This window comes from Muntiacus reevesi, chromosome 9, assembly GCF_963930625.1.
Source record: "Muntiacus reevesi chromosome 9, mMunRee1.1, whole genome shotgun sequence".
NCBI classification, from domain to species: Eukaryota; Metazoa; Chordata; class Mammalia; order Artiodactyla; family Cervidae; genus Muntiacus; species Muntiacus reevesi.
The window spans coordinates 85,050,853-85,072,436 of NC_089257.1; the positions used below are offsets into that span (position 1 = coordinate 85,050,853).

At 36.5% G+C, this 21,584-nt stretch overlaps 1 protein-coding gene across 1 annotated transcript in view; it reads left to right on the forward strand.

Annotated features, from left to right (window-relative positions):
• Positions 1–21,584, forward strand: part of DYNC2H1 (dynein cytoplasmic 2 heavy chain 1) — a 396,980-nt gene that overhangs the window by 348,350 nt on the left and 27,046 nt on the right. The window contains exons 86-87 of the mRNA XM_065944250.1: positions 15,337–15,446; positions 18,459–18,540. Of these exons, the coding sequence (XP_065800322.1) occupies positions 15,337–15,446; positions 18,459–18,540 (192 nt within the window). The remainder of the gene's footprint in view (positions 1–15,336; positions 15,447–18,458; positions 18,541–21,584) is intronic.

Sequence of the window (21,584 nt, forward strand, 5' to 3'; positions counted from 1 at the left end):
TATTCAGTCAGTTCAGTCGCTCAGTCATGTCCGACTCTTTGCAACCCCATGGATTGCAGCATACCAGGCCTCCCTGCCCGTCACCAAATCCCAGAGTTTACTCAAACTCGTGTCCATTGAGTTGGTGATGCCATCCAACCATCGCATCCTCTTTGGCCCCTTCTCCTCCTGCCTTCAATCTTTCTCAGCATCAGGATCTTTTCCAATGAGTCAATTCTTTGTATCAGGTGGGCAAAGTATTGGAGTTTCAGCTTGAGCATCAGTTCTTCCAGTGAATATTTAGGACTGATTTCCTTTAGGATGGACTGGTTGGATCACTCTATTATCCGAAGGATTTTCCACTAGAATAAATGTGGATGATCAGGTTGTATACTTATTTTTTTCACAATTTTTTCACTTATTTTTTCATAATGTTCATGTTATGTACTCTTAATTGATTTATTTTTAATTGATGGATAATTGCTTTACAATATTGTGTTGGTTTCTACCACACATCAACATCAATCAGCCATAGGTATACATGTGTCCCCTCCCTCTTGAACCTCAGTCCCACCTCCCACCCTTTCCCATCCCTGTAGGTAGTTACAGAGCTCTGGTTTGAGTTCCCTAATTCATAGAGCAAATTCTTATTGGCTGTCTTTTTCACATATGGTATTATGTGTGTTTCCATTTGTTCCACCCTCACCCTCCTCCCCACCACCGCCCTTTTCCAATAAGTCTGTTCTCTATGTCTGTTATCTCTGTTGCTGCACTGCAAATAAGTTCATCAGTACCATCTTTCTATATTCCATATATATGCATTAATATATCATTTTTGTTTTTCTCTTTCTGACTTACTTCATTCTGTGTAACAGGCTGTAGGTTCATCCACCTCATTAGAACTGACTCAAATGGATTCCTTTTTATGACTAATATTCTGTTGTATGTATGTACCACAGCTTCTTTATCCATTTATATGTTGACGGACATCTGGGTTGCTTCCATGTCCTAGCTAGTGTAAATGGTGCTGCAGTGAACACTGGGGTACATGTTACGTGTGTCTTTTTTAATTTTGGTTTCCTCAGGGTATATGCCTAGTAATGGGATTACTGGGTCGTATGGTAGTGTTGTTCCCAATTTTTTAAGTAATCTCCAATCTGTCTTCCATAGTGGCTGTATCAGTTTACATCCCCACCAAGAGTACTAGAGGGTTCCCTTTTCTGCACACCCTCTCCAGCATTTATTGTTCATGGATTTTTTGACGGTGGCCATTCTGACCAGTGTGAGGTGATATCTCACTGCAGTTTTGATTTGCATTTCTCTAATAATGAGCCATGCTGAGCATCTTTTCATGTGTTTGTTAGCGATCTGTATGTCATCTTTGGGAAATGTCTGTTTAGGTCTTCCAGGTTTTGTTTTTTTTTTTTTTTGTAAATTAATTTATTTATTTTAATTGTTCCTCCCAGTTTTTGATTGGGTTGTTTGTTTGCATGACTGTTAATATATTTTGGAAGTTAATTCTTTGTCAGTTGTTTCCTTTGCTATTATTTTCTCCCATTCTGAGGGTTGTCATTTGACCTTGCTTATAGTTTCCTTTGCTGTGCAAAACTTTTCATTAGATTCCACCGGTTTTTTTTTTTTTTTTTCTTCAATTTCCATTATTCTAGGAGATGGGTGATAGAGGATCTTGCTGTAATTTATGTCAGATAGTGTTCTGCCTATATTTTCCTCAAAGAGTTTTATAATTTCTGGTCTTATATTTAGCTCAAAGTGGTTTGAGTTTATCTTTGTGTGTGGTGTTAGGAAGTATTACTTCATTCTTTTACACGTAGCTATGCAGATTCTCCCAGGACCACTTCTTGAAGAGACTATCTTTTCTCCATTGAATATACTTGCCTCTTTTGTCAAAGATAAGTTGCCTGTAGGTACTTGGGATTATCTTTGGGCTTTGTATCTTGTTCCATTGGTCTGTATTTTTGTTTTTGTGCCAGAAATATATATTGTTCTTATTTTTATATCCATTCATCCAGTCTGTCTTTTGGTTGGAGCATTGTATACATTGTATTAAAGTAATTATTGACGTATATATATGTTCCTGTTGACGTTTTTTAATTTGGGGGCTTGTTTTTGAAGATGGTTTCCTTGTCTTTTCTTCCTGACTACAGAAGTCCCTTTAACCTTTCTTGAGAGCGGATTTAGAGGTGCTAGATTCTCCTAACTTTTACTTGTCTGTAAAGCTTTTGATTTCTTCATCAGTTCTAAATGAGATCCTTGCCAAGTAGAGTAATCTTGGTTGTAGATTTTTCCCTTTCAGTACTTTTAAGTTTATATCCTGCCATTCCCTGCTGATCTGCAGAGTTCCTGCTGAAAGGTTTCAGCTGTTAATTGTATGGAGTTTCCCTCCTATGTTACTTGCTGCTTTTTTCTTGCTGCTTTTAACAGTCTTCCTTTGTGTTTAACCTTGATTAGTTTGATTAGTGTGTGTCTCAGTGTGTTTCTCTTTAGGTTTAGCCTGTGTGGGATACTCTGTGCTTCTTGGACTTGATTGACTATTTCATTTCCCAGGTTGGGGAAGTTTTCATCTATAATTTCTTCAAAAATGTTCTCTGACCCTTTCTTTTTCTCTTCTTCTGAGATCCCTGTAATTCACATGTTGGTTCATTTAACATTGTCCCAGAAGTCTCTAGGACTATCCTCAATTCTTTTCATTATTTTTCCTTTATTCTGCTCTTCACCAATTATTTCCACCATTTTGTCTTCCAGCTCATGTATCCTTTCTTCTGCCTCAGGTATTCTACTACTGATTCCTTCTAGAGTGTTTTTAATTTCAGTAATTATGTTATTCACCTCTGTTTACTCTTTATTTCTTCTAGGTCCTTGTTAAATGTGTTAATTGATTCTTGCACTTTTTCCATTCTATTTTCAAGATTTTGGATCATCTTTACTATCATTACTCTGAACTCTTTTTCAGGTAATTTGCCCGTTTCCTCTTGGTTTATTGGGCTTGAGAGTTTCTGCCTTGTTCCTCCATTTGTGCACTGTTTCTCTTTTCATTTTTCTCTTACTTACTGGTTTGAGGTCTTCTCTTCACAGGCATTAGGGCCATATTCCTTCTTCCTTTTGTTTTCTTCCCTCTGCGGGTAAAGTTAGTCCAGTCATTTTTGTAGGCTTTGTGTTGGGAGTGACTTGTGCCTGCATTCTGGTAGGAGGACGTGAGTTGTTTTTTTTTTTTTCCTCTCTGATGAGCAGGGTTGTGTGAGGTGGTATGTTTCAGAGTCTCTGTGGAAATCCTATCTGCTGATAATTGGGTTTGTGTTTTTATCTTGCTTGTTATTTGGGTGAGGTATTCTGTGCTGGGTGAGACTGGCAGTCGAGTGATGCTGGTCTTGTGTACAGATGGAGGCCTTCCTGGGAGTTCTTACTAGTACTCCCTGGGGTCAGGAGTTCTCCAACAGCCTAGGGTCCTGGACTGAGTGCTCCCACTCCAAAGGCTCAGGCCTGATCTCTGGCTATGTGACTGAGATTCTACAAGTCATTTGTTGTGGCATTAATTTCTGTTAATAGCATATACAGCACTATATATAAATGTAAAATGTATAGAAAAATTACTTGTGTTAAAATGGTAGAATTATGGAAGAAATCTTTGATATGGTGGTATTTGACAAGGTCCTGAAGAAGTTGAGGGAATTGCCCTGCAGATTAGATACCGACTAGAAGAGAGTTTCAGGCAGAGGAAACAGCAAGTACCCTGAGGCAAAAGATTATTTTGAGAAAGAGAAGCCAGTGTGACTGAAGGCTGGTAAATAAGGAAAAGGTGGTCAGAGAAGTAAAAGGTTAGAATGATATGGTTGGAAGAAAGACATTGGACTTAGGGTAGGAACAGACAGTGAAGACCTTATATGCTGTTTTAAGGGCATTAACTTGTGTGAGTGAGATACGTGTGATAAATATTATGTTTATGTTATTATGTTACTGATGTGATAATTACTGTTATTAAAGCCATCTTTTTACTCACTGAATTCTTTTGCTCAGCCTAAACCCTAAAATTTTCTTTTATTTATAATATGTAGCTACTTATAAGCTCATTTCTACCATAAATAATTTTAAAATAAATCATTAAATAATATTTTTACACTGATATATATTTTCAAAGTTATCAACTAAAAGTTTTGGCAAAATTTGTCAAGTTGCATACAACAAAATCCAGCTAAGGTGCCTTTACACATCCGGGCATTGCCTTTTAAATAAGATAGAAATAGATTGAAAGCAAAATAATAGAAAAAGAGAAGCCATGATTGTGTAGCTATATTAATATCAGGGAAAGCAAGTTTCAAAGCATAGAATATAACAAGTGATAATAAAGGTTATTTTATAATGATAAAGTTATCAAGTCATCAGAAGAATATAGTAATACTAAACTGTTATACATGTAAAAGCAGAGTTTAAAAATACATTATGTACCTCTCTCAACAGTTGACAGAATACTAGACAGAAAAGCGGTAGCAATATGGAAAACTTGAACAGCTTTATTAAATAACTTATTTATAAAATAACTTGATTACATTCTATAACAGCATAGTACATATCTTTTAAAGTACACACAGAATTATACTAAGGTAGATAGATCAAACTTGTCTCAAATAATCTATAAATATTTATAAATGTTAGCAATTAGTAGCAAAAAGATTTTAGGCAATTTAAAATACCTAGAAGTTAAATATCTACTTTTAAATAAATATCTACTTTTAAATAAAATATGGGAGTAGAACTATGGATGGAGGTTTGTGACATTGTACAGGAGGCAGTGATCAAGACCAATCCCCAAGAAAAAGAAATGCAAAACAGCAAAATGGTTGACTGTGCCCTCCAAGAGCCTGTTTCCCAATCCTGTGTAAATCATTTCCCTTACAACTATACAGTGGAAGTGAGAAATAGATTTAAGGGACTAGATCTGATAGAATGCCTGATGAACTATCGATGTAGGTTTGTGACATTGTACAGGAGACAAGGATCAAGACCATCCTAAAGAAAAGAAATGCAAAAAAGCAAAATGGCTTTCTGAGCAGGCCTTACAAATAGCTGTGAAAAGAAGAGAAATGAAAAGCAAAGGAGAAAAGGAAAGATATGCCCATTTGAATGCAGATGTCCAGACAATAACAAGGAGAAATAAGAAAGCCTGCCTCAGTGATCAGTGCAAAGAAATAGAGGAAAACAATAGAACGGAGAAGACTAGAGATCTCTTCAAGAAAATTAGAGATACCAAGGAAATATTTCATGCAAAGATGGGCACAGTAAAGGACAGAAATGGTATGGACCTAACAGAAGCAGATGATATTAAGAAGAGGTGACAGGAATACACAGAAGAACTATCCAAAAAAGATCTTCATAACCCAGATAACCACGATGGTGTGATCATTCACCTAGAGCCAGACATCCTGGAATGTGAAGTCAAGTGGGCCTTAGGAAGCATCACTACAAACAAAGCTAGAGGAGGTGATGGAATTCCAGGTGAGCTATTTCAAATCCTGAAAGATGGTGCTGTGAAAGTGCTGCACTCAATATGCCAACAAATCTGAAAAACTCAGCAGTGCCCACAAGACTGGAAAAGGTCAGTTTTCATTCCAATCCCAAAGAAAGGCAATCCCAAAGAATGTTCAAACTACTGACTGCACAATTGCACTCATCTCACATGGCTAGTAAAGTAATGCTCCAAATTCTCCAAGCCAGGCTTCTGCAATATGTGAACCGTGAACTTCCAGATATTCAAGCTGGTTTTAGAAAAGGCAGAGGAACCAGAGATCAAATTGCTAGCATCTGCTGAATCATAGAAAAAGCAAGAGTTCTAGAAAAACATCTACTTTTGCTTTATTGACAATGCCAAAGCCTTTGACTGTGTGGATCACAACAAACTGTGGAAAATTCTTAAAGAGATGGGAATAGCAGACCACCTGACCTGCCTCCTGAGAAATCTGTTTGCAGGTCAAGAAGCAACAGTTAGAACTGGACATGGAACAACACACTGGTTCCAAATTGGGAAAGGGGTACGTCAAGGCTGTATATTATCACCCTGCTTATTTAATTTATATGCTGAGTACATAATGAGAAACGTTGGGCTGGAGGAAGCACAAGCTGGAATCAAGATTCCTGGGAGAAATATCAATAGCCTCACATACCCAGATGACATGACCTTTATGGCAAAAAGCAAGGAAGAACTAAAGAACCTCTTGATGAAAGTGAAAGAGGAGAGTGAAAAAGTTGGCTTAAAACTCAACATTCAGAAAACTAAGATCATGGCATCTGGTCCCATCACTCCATTGCAACTTGATCAGGAAACAATGGAAACAGTGAGAAACTTTATTTTCTTGGGCTCCAAAATCACTGCAGATGGTGTTTGCACCCATGAAACTAAAAGACACTTACTCCTTGGGAGAAAAGCTACGACCAACCTAGACAGCATATTAAAACAAAGGTCTAGTCAAAGCTATGGTTTTTCCAGTAGTCATGTATGGATGTGAGAGTTGGACTGTGAAGAAAGCTGAGTGCAGAATTGATGCTTTTGAACTGTGGTGTTGGAGAAGACTCTTGAGAGTCCCTTGGACTGCAAGGAGATCCAATCAGTCCATCCTAAAGGAAATTAGTCCTGAATATTCACTGGAAGGACTGATGCTGAAGCTTAAACCCCAATACTTGGGCTACCTGATGCAAAGAACCAACTCATCTGAAAAGACCCTGATTTTGGAAAAACTGAGGGCAGGAGAAGAAGGGGATGACAAAGGATGAGATGGTTGGATGGCATCACCAACATGATGGGCATAAGTTTGAGTAGGCTCTGGGATTTGGTGACGGACAGGGAAGCCTGGCTTGCTGCAGTCCATGGGGTCGCAGAAGGTCGGACATGACTGAGAGATTGAACTGAACTGAACTGATGGGAGAAGAGGATATCAAAAAGAAAATTAGGAATTAATTTAGCTGAGTAAAAATCAAAACACAGCACATCAAAATTCTGAGATACTATGAAGAGTTAAAATCAATGTAAATGGTTAGCAGAATATAAATGGATGGAATCTAACTACAGCACACTTAATACACCTTTAGAAAAACAGTTCTCTGAAGTTGATATGCAAGGTAACTTTATTAGTGGAGTACATGAGGCAAGAAATTATCTTTTTAAGGATCATACAGTCAAAATGGTTAGATCTCCAGAAAACTTGTCCAAATCAGTCTTGTTCTCTTGAACTCCAGGTTTTACATCTCAGTCACACAAGTCTACTTAAAGTAATGACTTGAAATTGAAACTTGGGGAGCTTACTTAATTTATCTTTTCTCCCATGCTTGTATTACTAGTAGACCTAATGTACAAGATTTGATAAATGATGGTGTAAACCTAGGTTTGCATTTAGGAAAAATTTAGACTCAAGAATGGCAAATATCTAGTAGTACACCCACTATTTTTTGAAGTTGGTATAGCAAGTCTTTCCTAGGAAGAAATATCTTATTTGTCTTTAATACTAATTCTGAAGTTTTAATTCCAGCATAATTCCTGATAATCTACCTGTTGATGAGCTGTAGTTTATTACTATCTTTTTGTCCAATAAATTGAGAAACTTTTTATGTACAGAGTTGTCAACCTGCTAATCACTTTTAATGTGTTGTTTACTCCAGTTAATGACTGAATGTACTTAATTTCATTTCAGATATATTGCATTTTAATTCTAGATGAATTTGTTCTCAAATCCTTAAATCTGTAATTTATACTAAGTAATTTTGAGGAAAGATGAAGAAGCATAAAAGATGTCACACTGAGAAAACTGATTGCCTGAATTATTTGTTATTTGCCATAAACCATTTTTTGAAGGAACACAGTTCATTAAAACAAAATAAAAATGTCCTCAGTTTGTTAATATATTTCATCTTATACTAAATAATTGCTATAAAATGTGAATGAAGACAGTCATTAGTAGACTTTAGGCCAGACCCAGTTGAAATGATGTAAGTTGATAATGACTTTCATCAATGTTTTTTATGTGTTCAATTATTTTTACATAATTAGGCTAATACTATGTATACATTCTGATAAATATATTAAGTAATGAACACTTTCCAATGTCATCAAATATTTTTCAAATACTAGTTTTTATTGTTATATAATATTTTATTGTACTCATGTACCATAATTTAATTAGCTAATTTATATTATTTTATGGACATTATCATAGAGGCTTCTCTGGTGGCCCAGTCGGTAAAGAATCTACCTGCAATGCAGGAGACCTGAGTTTAATCCCTGGGTGGGAAGATCCCCTGGAGGAGGGCATGGCAACCCACTCCATTATTCTTGCCTGGAGAATCCCATGGACAGAGGAGCCTAGCGGGCTGCAGGCCATGGGTTGCAAAGAGTCAGACATGACTGAGCAAACAAGCACAACACATATACATTATTTGTAATTTCTATTTTTATTAAAGGAAAAAAAAAAGAGGAAAACATCAAATGGGAAAGACTAGAGATCTCTTCAAGAAAATTAGAGATACTAAGGAAATATATCATGCAGAGATGTGCACAATGGACAGAAACAGTTTGGCCCTAACAGAAGCAGAAGGTATTAAGAGGAGGTGGCAAGAATACACAGAACTATACAAAAAGAGATCTTAATGACCCAGATAACCACAATGGTGTGATTACTCACCTACAGTCATATATCTTGGAGTGTGAAGTCAAATGGGCCTTAAGAAGCATCACTACAAGCAAAGCTAGTGGAGGTGATGGAATTCTAGCTGAGCTATTTCAAATCCTAAAAGATCATGCTGTGAAAGTGCTACACTCAATATGCCAACAAATTTGGAAAACACAGCAGTGGCCACAGGACTGGAAAAGGTACATTTTCATTCCAATCCCAAAGAAGGGCAATGCAAAAAATGTTCAAACTACCACACAATTGCACTCATTTTTCATACCATCGAAGGTAATGCTCAAAATTCTCCAAGCTAGGCATCAACAGTATGTGAACTGAAAATTTCCAGATGTTGAAGATGGGTTTAGAAGAGGCAGAGGCACCAGAGATTAAGTTGTCTATATCTGTTGGATCATAGAAAAGGCAAGAGAATTCCAGAAAAACATCTACTTATGTTTCATTAACTACGTTAATGCCTTTGACTATGTGGATCACAGCAAACTGTGGAAAATTCTTAAAGAGATGGGAATACCAGAAAACCTTAACTGCCTCCTGCGAAACCAGTTAGAACCAAACATGAAACAATAGACTGGTTCCAAATTGGGAAAGGAGTACGTAAAGGCTCTATATTGTCACACTGCTCATTTAATATCTATGCAGAGTAAATCATGAGCAATGCCAGGCTGGATGAAGCACAAGCTGGAATCAAGATTGCCAGAAGAAATATCAAAACCTCAGATATGAAGATGACACCACCCTTATGGCAGAAAGTGAAGAAGAAATTAAGAGCCTCTTGATGAAGGTGAAAGGAGAGTGAAAAAGCTGGCTTGAAACTCAACATTCAAAAAACAAAGATCATGGCATCCGGTTCCATCACTTCATGGCAAATAGATGGGGAAACAATAAAAACAGTGGCAGACTTTATTTTCTTGGGCTCCAAAATCACTGCAAAGACATTTCTTTGCTGACAAAGGTCCATCTAATCAAATCTATGGTTTTTCTAGTAGTCATGTATGGATGTAAGAGTTGAACTATAAAAAAAGTGAGCCCCGACAAATTGATGCTTTTGAACTGTGGTGTTGGAGAAGACTCTTGAGAGCCCCTTGGACTGCAAGATCAGAACAATCAATCCTAAAGGAAGTCAACCCTGAATATCTGTTGGAAGGATTGATGCTGAATCTCCAATGCTTTGGCCACTTATACAAAGAGCCATCTCATTAGAAAAGACCATGATGCTGGGAAAGATTGAAGGCAGGAGGAGAAGGGGACAACAGAGGATGAGATGGTTGGATGGTATCACCAGCTCAAGGGTATTGAGTTTGAGTGAGCTCCAGGAGATGGTGAAGGACAGGGAAGCCTGGTGTGCTGCAGTCCATGGTGTTGCAAATAGTCGGACACAGCTGAGTGACTGAACAACAATGAATTTCTTAATATTGCAAATAATCTTAAATGAGCAAGCCTTAATAATCTCTTGATTATTTCCTTAATTACATCCCAAGAAAAGGAATTACTGAGTAATATGGCTTGAATATTTTTAAAGCTTTTGGCACATTAATCAAATTACTTATAAAAATATTGCACCAGTGTATACTCTACAAAAATTTTGTCCTTGTAGTGTACTTGCCAACACTTGAGTTTTATCATTTCTCATTCTGCTATTCTGAAGGACTAAAAGCATATCTTACTTTTTTAAATTAATAACTATTAAGGATGATACTATCTTTTATGTTTTGATAAGCATGTACACAATCTATAGTTATTTTAATGTTACTATTTCATTTCCATATTTGTGGAAAATATTTTTCCAAATTTAATTTCAATGGCTTTTGCCTTTTTTATGATAATTTTTATATACAGAATTTTTTTATAATCTAACATATTTTTCTAATCAGACTTAATCTTATTTTTCCCTTTGTTTTGAATTGGCTTTCTCTTTTTCCATATTAGTTTAACTCTGAATACAATTAACAAATTTAGGCTGGATAAGAATTAAAGTTTTACCTTTTTTCCTCCAAAAAATTAATCATTTTCCACTAGCCCTGTCTATTGAACTTTTCCATCCCCCAGTGTTCTATGATAACCACCATTTAGATTTGTTTCTATATTTAAATGATTTAACTTACTCCTACGTCTTTAAAAATCTTAGTTTTGAGTAATATATAAAACAGTTGGAAAACATTTTTGGGTAGTATTTACAAGAAAAAAAGATACAGAGGTATGGTTTATTTATTTCTGAATTCTGGCATAAAGAATGATACTCATCTATATTTACAAATGAACAATAAGTGAACTAGATGTTAAATTCTTAGCAGAACAGCCTTTTCCTTCAAAATTCTATATATTTTGGTCCGTATAGGAGCAGATCATTCATGATACATTATTCATGTCTAGTATGATTTTTCCACTTATCTCTTTTAGCACAGTGATTTATGCATGTTTGGTCTCCCCTAACTAGATCATAAGCTCCTTGCCTTCAGTAAGTGTTTCTGAATGAGTGAAGGAATGCCCTTTCTGCTTATGCATTCTACTTCATCATTAGCCTTTTTAAAATAAAATCTTGCAGTATTTTTAAATTGTCCTGTATCACCTGGGAAAAATCATTTTCTGTATATTATAGTAAGGAAATGTTGACCATCTCTGTGGTTCATCCTAACTTAGAAGTTTTTCTGTCTATGAATCTTGGTGTGTGTGTGTGTTTATAGTATTTAAGAAATTGTCCAACCCCACTAAGTTGTTCAGTTCTATTATTTATTTGCTTACATCCATAATTACCTCTATTACATAGCATTTGAAGAATTATAGATATGTAGTCTCATAATCATAGGAGAGGCACAGGTCTTATGTTTAGTCTCAAGTGTAGTCCTTTAAAAAGAGCATGGCCTGTAATCTGGAGTGGAATAAAGGAGAAACATTTACTGAAAAATAACTGCCAGTAATGTCTGTAACTTTGTTGAAAGCTCAATCCAAAGCTCATTAAAGATTATGCTGTTTAATTGTCTTTATTTCTGTTCTTTTAAATGAATATAAATGTCATTTTAAAAAAATGACTATTTCTTAGACCAGTCTTAGGCTTACAAAAAATTGAGATGAAGGTACAGTGATTTCTCATATACTCCCTGCAGCAACACATGCATAGCCTCCCTCATTATCAACCCTGAAGAACTGTACATTTTTACCAAGGGTGAGTCTGTGTTGACGCCTCTCATCACCCATGCCCATAGTTTACCTTGGGGTGCACTCGATGATTAGCATTCTGTGGACTGGGCAAACATACAGTGGCATATACCCATTATTTTAGTAACATGCAGAGTGTTTTCACTGCCCTAAAAATTCTCTGTTCTTCCTATTTATTATCTCTCTCTGTTCCCTCATCTCTGCTAACCACTGATCTTTTTACTGTCTTCACAATTTGACTTTTCCCAAAATGTTATATAGTTGGAATCATATAGTATGTAACATTTTGTTCAGAATGATTTCTTTCACTTAGATGTATGTGTTTAAGTTTTCTCCATGTCTTTTCATGGCTTGATAGTTCATCTGTTTTTAGTACTGAATAATAATCGATTGGCACAATATACCAGAGTTGATTAGTCCATTCACCTACTAAAGGATATATTTTTGTTGCTTCCAAGTTTTGGCGATTATGAATAAAAGCTCAATAAACATTCATGGGCAGATTTAATGTAGTTATGAAACATTTAAAGGGCTTTCCCGGTGGCCCAGCTGATAAAGAGTCTGCCTACAATGCGGAAGACCTGAGTTCAATCCCTGGGTTGGGAGGATCTCCTGGAGAAGGGAGCAGCTATTCACTCCAGTATTGGCTCTTTATTTTGTGTAGTTTCCTGTTCAAAGATATTATTATACATTAAAAGAACCTTTTTTATTTAAACTTTTTCTTATCAAATATACCTTTTCTTTGATTTAAGTTTAATTACTCTAGATTAATAAAAACATTTTTACTAAAGAAGCTTATTCTTGACTAATTATTTTAATTGAAACTTTAATGAAGTAAAATTCTAATTATCAGCCACACTCTAACTTTCAATTAATTTGAACATATGCACATTCATTGATAGCAACAACTCTTGGAGTTTTTGAATTCAAAATTAAAGGATTTTTTGAAACAATAGTATAATTTGATATATTTATACAGTAAGTGATTATTTTAAAATAGTTGTTTTTAAGATAATAGAAATTAATATTTACAATAAAAATGGGTCATGGAAGCATAATTTGTTGTCTGTGGTTAGATAATGAAAATAGAAGGCAGATATAAAATATTTGATAAGGAGTAAGTAATCTTTGTTATGTCTAATTTTAAATTATTTAGTTGAAAAATAAATGCTTTGTGGTCTATCTACTTTATGGACTGTTATTTAAAAGTGTCATTATTAAAAGGATATCTAATATCTAATAAAAATAATTATACTTTGTTAAAGAGATATCTTTTTAATCTTTTCTACATTTTAAAAAATCCATATATATTTATTTGTATTTGGGGGAAGTGAAGTGAAGTCGCTCAGTTGTGTCCAACACTTTGTGACCCCATGGACTGTAGCCTACCAGGAACCTCAGTCCATGGGATTTTCCAGGCAGGAATACTGGAGTGGGTTGCCATTTCCTTCTCCAGGAGATCGTCCCGACCCATGGATCAAACCCAGGTCTCCCGTGTTGTAGGCAGACGCTTTACCGTCTGAGCTACCAGGGAAGCTACAGGCTGGTAGCATATTTTGGGGTGGGTTGAGGAATAATAGAATAGAAATGAATCTAGGCTTTAGGCTTTATTTTAATTAAGAATGTTTTCCTCCCAAATAGGCCGTTGATTTATCTGTAAATTTGTCTTGATTGACTGATTTATTTTAGTAACACTTGTTTTAAAATTTTAAATAATTCCTCATAATTAACTTTATATGGGTAGTAATCCAAAATCTTAAATTTAACCATTAACATAATTGGTTCTGAACATATTTTTGTCAGATATTCTGTTTGTGTCTTTCTGAGTAATAACTGGTGAAGTCTATGCTCTTTTTTTAATCTAAAAAAAGATGAGTGGATATACATAGTATATGTGTAAGGATTCACCTTGCTGTACACCTAAAACTAATCCAACGTTATCAATCAACTATACTCCAGTAAAAATTTAAAAAGAAAAATACAGTCTTTTCTAATTTTAAAATCAACATATTATCAAATTGGTGGAAGGAATAGGAGCATTTTTGCTACTCATTGTAGGGGAGGAATAGTAGTCAAATGCATGAAGATATTAATTATTGCAAGCACACTAGCTTTGGAGATTTTAATTTCTCTTGTTCTAGACCTGACAGATAAATGCTTGGATGGATAACAGAGTGTTACAGGACATGAAACTCAGCCTTTCTACACAATAATCTTGTAGTTGCGAAGTCTTGTCCGATTCTTTGCAACCCCATAAACTGTAGCTTACCAGGCTCCTCTGTCCATGGAATTTCCCAGGCAAGAATACTAGAGTAGTCCCAGTGGAGGAGTCCCTTCTCCACTACACAGTAATACATTAAATAAATTATTTTTCCTAGAATTTATAAATCATGCAAAATTAATTACTGAGTAAATGAGAGTTCTGAAAGTTGCTGTGGTACCATCTCTGTGTACCAGCTGAAATAGCATACTGATTAAGAAATTGTAAGTAAAGCTATCTATCTCTTAAGGCACAATAGCACTGCCAGGAAATATTACAGAGAAACAAATCATCTGAGTTTATTATCTGACTCCAACACTTTGTGACCTTGGGCAAGACCCTTAACCTTACCATGCCTCCATTTTCTGATTGTAAAATGGGGATATTAACCAACTTCAGGACTGTGGTAAGCATAAAATTGGCCAATACATGGAAAGTATATAACAAATTTGCACACAACTGTTGTTTTTTTTATTTGTTCCAAATATCAATCTTTCATTATACTTACCAAACATACTTTATGATAATGTTTCTTTCTCCAAATGGAGTATAAATTGATTTACAAAGTGGCAGATAAGTAGAGAAGACTATTAAAAAAAACATGTTTTAACAAAAAAATTATTTTTTCTTGGACATTACTCTCCACTATAATATTTGATTTAGTAAAATGGCAAATTTACTATTAAATCTGGAATACAAATCCAGTTTGCCTTGCCAAAAATTGGCAACCTTGGAAACTCTAGTTTTAGACCCAGACGCTCAGTATCTCCAGAGCACACTTTGAAAGGTGAGTCATCAGTAGAAGAGGTACTCATCCAGACTTAAATGCCATATATGAGATTAAATGTCATATTTCGCACTTTTTATTCTGAGTAGATCTCTACTAACAAAAAGATCCCCTGGAGAAGGGAATGGCAACTCCAGTATTCTTGCCTGGCGATTTCCACGGACAGAGGAGCCTGGCAGGCTATAGTCCACGGGTCGCAAAGAGTTGGACTCAGCTGAGCGACTAAGTACTGACAAAAGGTTGTGCAGAGAAGCTTTTTCTGTGTGATAGATGGATATTATGCCAGAAAGCCATAGTAGATTTCATAACATACAGTGGAAGTTTCTTCCCTACACATCATTTCAGAGCATTTGGAAATTGCATAACTTCCTCATTGAAAATGATTTCTGCATAGTTATTCCTTAATAGATCGTTATCTTTCAAATCTGCAAAGTTTTTAAATGTGTATTTGTGTATTTCCCTCCTTCTAGAACTGGGTAGACAGAGCTGAAAAGCAGACTCTTCTCTCTGACACACTTGACCTATCAGAACTCTTCCATCCAGACACGTTTCTCAATGCTCTTCGCCAGGAAACTGCAAGGTAAATAGAGTGAAGTACCTATTTGTCTGAGAGGTTAATTGTACACTTTGTTCACTTCTGATCACATTTGCTTGATTGTCAAGAAATAAATTTATTGTCAAATCCAAATACTTGTGTTATTTCTTAGTATTTTACTGCTAATAACAGTTAACTTTTACAGAGCATTGCTTTCGAAATACGATGTGATTTTTTTATTAGAATTCAAATAATCAAACTCTAATTTTTAACATTTTGGTCATTTATCTTTCTAGACCTATTGTGTCCAATACGGTAGGCAGAAGTCAAATAGAGCTATTTAAATTATAATCAATTAAATAGGATTAAGGCTGCTGTCTATGGGGTCACACAGAGTTGGACACGACTGAAGTGACTTAGCAGCAGCAGCAAGGAGACCAAGATGGTGGAGCAGGAGGTTGTGGACCTCACGTCCCCTCCATGAACACTTCAAAAATACATCTATATGTGGAACAATTCTCACTGAAAACTCACTGGAAACTGGTAGAAGAACTCCTTTATAACCAAGGCTGTAAGAAAAAAACACCTATAATTGGGTAGGAAGGAAAGAAAAGCAATCAAGTCAGGACCTGTGACCCTGAGAAGGAAACTCAGGGAAAAGGGAATTTTATGGGCAGACCCTCATACTATGTCAAATTACAGACTGGGCATCCCATTCCTGGGGTCCTGCCTGGAGGAGACAAACCCCTTTTGCTGGCTGGAGGACTGTTGGGACAGATAGAAAGCATGAGGAAGGCGGGACTCCATGCAAGACAAGTGTATGCACGCTGGTTAGCCCTGAGGCAGGGTGGACAGAGGTCTACTGAGAGCTGCTGGGCTTCCCGTGACTGCTTCCTCGTATGCCCCGACCTGAGCCAAGCAAACCTCTGGCCCCACGTGTTCCGTGCCGCAGTGTGGCGCTGGACCTGAGGTGACCAGGACTGGAAGAGACTGTGCCTTGGGAGGCAGAGGGGACTCGGTCCTGAGCTGGCCCCGGGGGCTCTGTGGTGGCCATTGTTGGCACCGACTCAGCAGCATCCCGGATTCATGAGAGCAGCGACTCTATCCTACAGCTTAACTTCCCACCCCTCGGGGGTGAAAGAAAACCACACAGGCCCTGCCTCCCCTGTGGGACATAGAGGGTGCTGAAGATGTGATCAGCTGTGAGAGACGCAGAGGCCTTGCCCCCACGGCAGGGCAGGGAGCGGGCTACTGTAGTGGACACGTGGTTTCCAGCGACCACCTCATCTCATGCCAACGAAGCAGACACTCTGGCCTCACTCAGTCGGTGCCTCAGCACAGCGCTGGATCTGGGCAGGTGTGGGCAGGGCGAGACTTGACCGTGCGCTGTGTCTGAGAGGAACCACAGATGCCTACACAGGCAGCGCCCTGGGCAACTTTACGCACAGGAACCTCACTTGCTTCAGCACTCCCCTCCGGGGACATAATTCCTGGTGTGGGGAGAGGCAAAGACACACACTTAATGGGGAAGGAGCCAGCTCATGCCTCACGCACAGGTCTTCTACTCCACAGAGGATCAGACCCTTCCCTTAATAGGGCAGGGTTGGCCACTGACCAGAGAGGACGTTTTGCCTCACACCCTGGGCCGACTCTGTCTTCAGATTTAAGCCTTACCAGAGTGATAACTGACAGCACACTCTGAGGAAAGACGTGACTGGCACTCGCATCAGATCCAGCTCTCCGATCAAAAGCTTTGAGCATGTGGCGTCTACAGCAAGATACTCCCACATGAGAATACCCCTTAAGAATACAGGTAACTGTTTCACCTAAATTCAGAGGCAGAGAACAGTAAGTAAATGAAAAAGCCAGAGGTGCTACTCCTAATTGAAAAAAACAAGAGAAAACCCCTGAAAAAATAAATAATGAAAGAGAAATAAACAATTTATCAGATAAATTATTAGAAATATTGGAAGTGAAAATGTTAACTGAATTAGGAAAAGAAATTGATCTAAAATATGAGCTTCTTCACTAGGAACCAGAAAATATAAAAACCCAGTCAAAAATAAATAATTCAATAGCTGAAATTTAAAAAAAAAAAACCACATTAAAAGGAATGACTAGCAGACTAACTGATACAGAGGAACACATAAGCAATCTGGAAGATAGAATAATGGAAATCATCCAGTCAGAACACCAGAAAGGAAAACAAAAAAGCAATTCAAGAAACAAATATCTCTGAGAACATTGTATCCTCACTTTTGCATTATATTACTTTCAGAAGGAGAAGAGAGAAGAATGGAAATGTATTTGAGGAAATTATGCTGAAACTTCAAAAACCTGAAAGAGGAAATAGATATCCAAGTATAGGAAGCACAGAGGGTCTCAAACAAATTGGACCTCATTAAGTTTAAAAGCTTTTGCACGACAAAGAAAACCATCAACAAAATGGAATGGGGAAAAATATTTGCAATATTTGCAAACAGTGCAATAATGGCCAACGGGTCAGTATCCAAAATGTATATATAAACAGCTTGTTCAGCCTAATATCAGAAGAAATAAACAATCCCATAAAAAAGGGGTCAAAGAAAAAATATGATTTCTCATTATACTAGCCACATTTACAGTTCTCAGTAGCCACATGTGAGTAATGGCTGCCATTTTGAACTGAATGAAAATATTTTCATCTTTTTTGTAGAAATTGCTCTTAGACAATGTTGACTAGGCTTCTGGGTGGGAAACAGTATTTGATGGTTAAGATCAGACTGTTTTAAGACAAATATGGTTTATCCTGTCATAGATAGTCTATAATTTTTAAGTTGGAATGTAATAAAAGAGACACTTCCAAAAATATATTGGGAAAAAATTTAGTTTTTTGTGCTTTAGGGGATCTTCAAATTGGTTGTACCTTGAGATCTTATTATAAATATCAATATTTCAGTTGAGCTGGTAAATGTTTATTGAACTCCCCTCATATATCTGCATTAAGGGTGATAGTTAATATGTTCTATAGCTCCTGAAAATTATTGCTTTCTGACATTTGACATTTCACTTTTACAGAGCTATGGTCTGTTCTGTGGATAGCCTCAAATTTGTGGCATCATGGAAAGGTCGCCTACAAGAAGCAAAGCTTCAAATTAAGGTATTTTAGATATTTATCTGAGTCAAAGATTATATAAGTACCAACTATGATAAAGAGATTCTCCTCCAGTCTCAAAGTCACCAGAGATAGATTGTATTACCTATGTGAAAAATCAAAGTAAGTTAAGATTTAACATGAAACAGGCTGTACAAAATACAACCTGTTCTAGTACAAAAATAAGAATATTAGGAATATAATGTATTTGAAAATATAGCCTGTTAAAAAATGATATAAATCTTGAAGTTCTGTTATATTACCTCTTCTAACATTCAAGCTAATAAATACTTGCTATACAGTAAAGTATATGATAGCTCAGTTGGTAAAGAATGCATCTGCAATGCAGGAGACCCCACTTTGATTCCTGGGTTGGGAAGATCGATTCTAGTATTCCTGGGCTTCCCTTGTGGCTCAGCTGGTAAAAAAAAATTCACCCGCAATGTGGGGTTGCGAAGATCCCCTGGAGAAGGGAAAAGCTATCCACTTCAGTATTCTGGCCTGGAGAATTCCGTGAACTACAAGTCCATGGGGTCACAAAGAGTCAGACACGACTGAGCGACTATCACTTTCACTCTCAAAGTATGTGTAAATGCATATTAAAATTTTAAATCAAATCTTGTCCTTAGATAGTTTACAGTTTGTTAATGTATTAGTTCTCTGCTAAAATCAAACCTACCATGTTAAAAAAAAAAAAATTTTTTGCCATATAAATTTTCATAGCAACTTTACTGCTAAAAGTACATTCATTACTCTTGCAATAATAGATAATAATATCCATTCAAATATAATGAGAAAACTAATGAAGGCCTTTCCCCAGCAACTCCAGCCTTCTTCCACGTCTTCTTCTTCACGTCTCTACCATTCCTCTTTCACATTCTCACATATAAAATTGCCTTATTGATGCAAAAAACTGACTCATTGGTAAAGACCCTGATGCTGGGAAAGATTGAGGTCAAGAGGAAAAGGGGATGACAGAGGATGAGATGGTTGGGTGGTATCACTGATTCAATGGACATGAGTTTGAGCAAGCTCAGGGGGATAGTGAAGGACAGGGAAGCCTGGCACGCTGCAGTTCCTAGTCACAAAGAATCAGACACGACTTAGTGACTGAACAGCAGTACGTGATGCTGCATGTTTTAGTGTGGTTATCTCTATATAATTGGTCTGTCTTATGAGACTGTAATGTCATTGAAGACAAAGACTGTCTTATCTATCTTCAGATCCTCAGCATCTAGTTCAGTGTTTTAGCATGTAATTAAAATTAATGTAAGGGCTTTCCCCGATGACTCAGTAGGTAAAGAATCTGCCTGCAACACAGAAGACACAGGGGATGCGGATTTGATCCTGGAGTCAGGAAGATCCCCTGGAGGAGGAAATGGCAATTCATTCCAGTATTCTTGCCTGAGAAATCCCATGGACAAGAAGAGCCTGGAAGGCTACAGTCCATGGAATCGCAAAGAGTCGGACATGCCTGAGCATGTGTGTGTGCGCGCACACACACACACACACACACACACACACACACACACAGTTAATGTAAGACTATATTTCTTTAACTTAGTTAACCTTAGGCAACTGACATATCAGAAATTCTGTTTCATAATCCTTGCTTCCATGTCAACAATTTTTTTTTCATATTACTACTACTTTCTAACATAGTGAAAGTATGAGAGAGCCCCACGAGAATAGTCTTTTGTCTTTTTTCAGTTTTCTCGTATCTCAAATACCTCCAGCAATACCTCATACGTAATCAACACTCAATTATACTCTTGTTGAATTGTTGAGTGGAGGACCAACAATAGGAGAGGTACTGTAATAGGCCTTATTAACATCAGCTGTAATGGTATACTGTGCCAGAAATTTGATCATTGACAATAAGGTAGGTCTTTCCCTTTTGGCTTTATGGGTTACAAAAACATTCTCCCTTGAAGCAAAATTAGCAGGTTCTTGTTCATCCTTTGCATTTTAGCCTTAACCTCTAGCCCATAAAAGCTACCTTAATTATTATTGGTATACATAAACTGTGGCCTAGTCATTAAGGAGAAAGAGGAAACCATGAATCATGTACTTTACCTGATTGTGTGGCCTCTTAGCATACACATAGAATGTAGTATCATTATTTAGGTAGACTGCTATAAAAAACAAGGGAAATAAATTTTATTTTATTCTGTGTCAAGGTGTAGTCATATTTCCTGAACTATTTTCCCCCTGCTCTTACAAAATGAAATAAAATTATCTACAATCAGAAAATCCCAAGTGTATATGTTTTGTTTTGTAAATGAGGGGGAAAGGCTGACGGTAAAACACAATTCTAATCTTAAGCCACCCAAAACAGAGCCATGTTACTTTTTAAAGTAATTAATAGAGCAGTCTGAGCCTTTGTTGCCTCTTTTATCATGGATATAAATAATAATTTCCTTGACATGTTTATTACAAGGTCTCTGAAAACCTATGTATGTGTGTGTGTGTTTTATTTATTTCTTTTGATTTGGATTAGGTTTTATTAAGCAGTTATGTGTTTTTTTAATTAGAAACAAAAGTATGTTTTAGTACAAAGTTCTCTACTTTTATCTAGTAAAGCAGAATTCTTTCATTTTTCATTTGACATTTACAAAAAGCAACTTTATTGTTAAAAACTAAAATATTTGTTGGTCAGTGTGTTTAGGAATAAGTTTGATAGAAATATGTCTTAAACTTTAAGTTAAAAAAAACATCCCTTCATATGGGATTTGAGTTGATTCAACAGAATTTTTCCTCTCTGGCCCCTCGTTCATGTAAACAATAGGAGCATATTTCCTAACTTCTTACCTGCAGTTTTTCTCAGATAAAAAGTTTTTTATAACTTTTTATAGTTATAACTGCAACCCCTCACTGCAGTTGGCATAATCAGTAAGTTTTAAATAATTGATTTAGGTTCCTTTTAATCAAATTTTCAATGAAAGGATTGTTTTGATAGGAAAATTTTGGATTTGAATTATATTTGAATTTTATTGTCACTGTAAAACTTAACTGGCTTTAAATTTTTTCAGTGTCTACCACCCTAGACT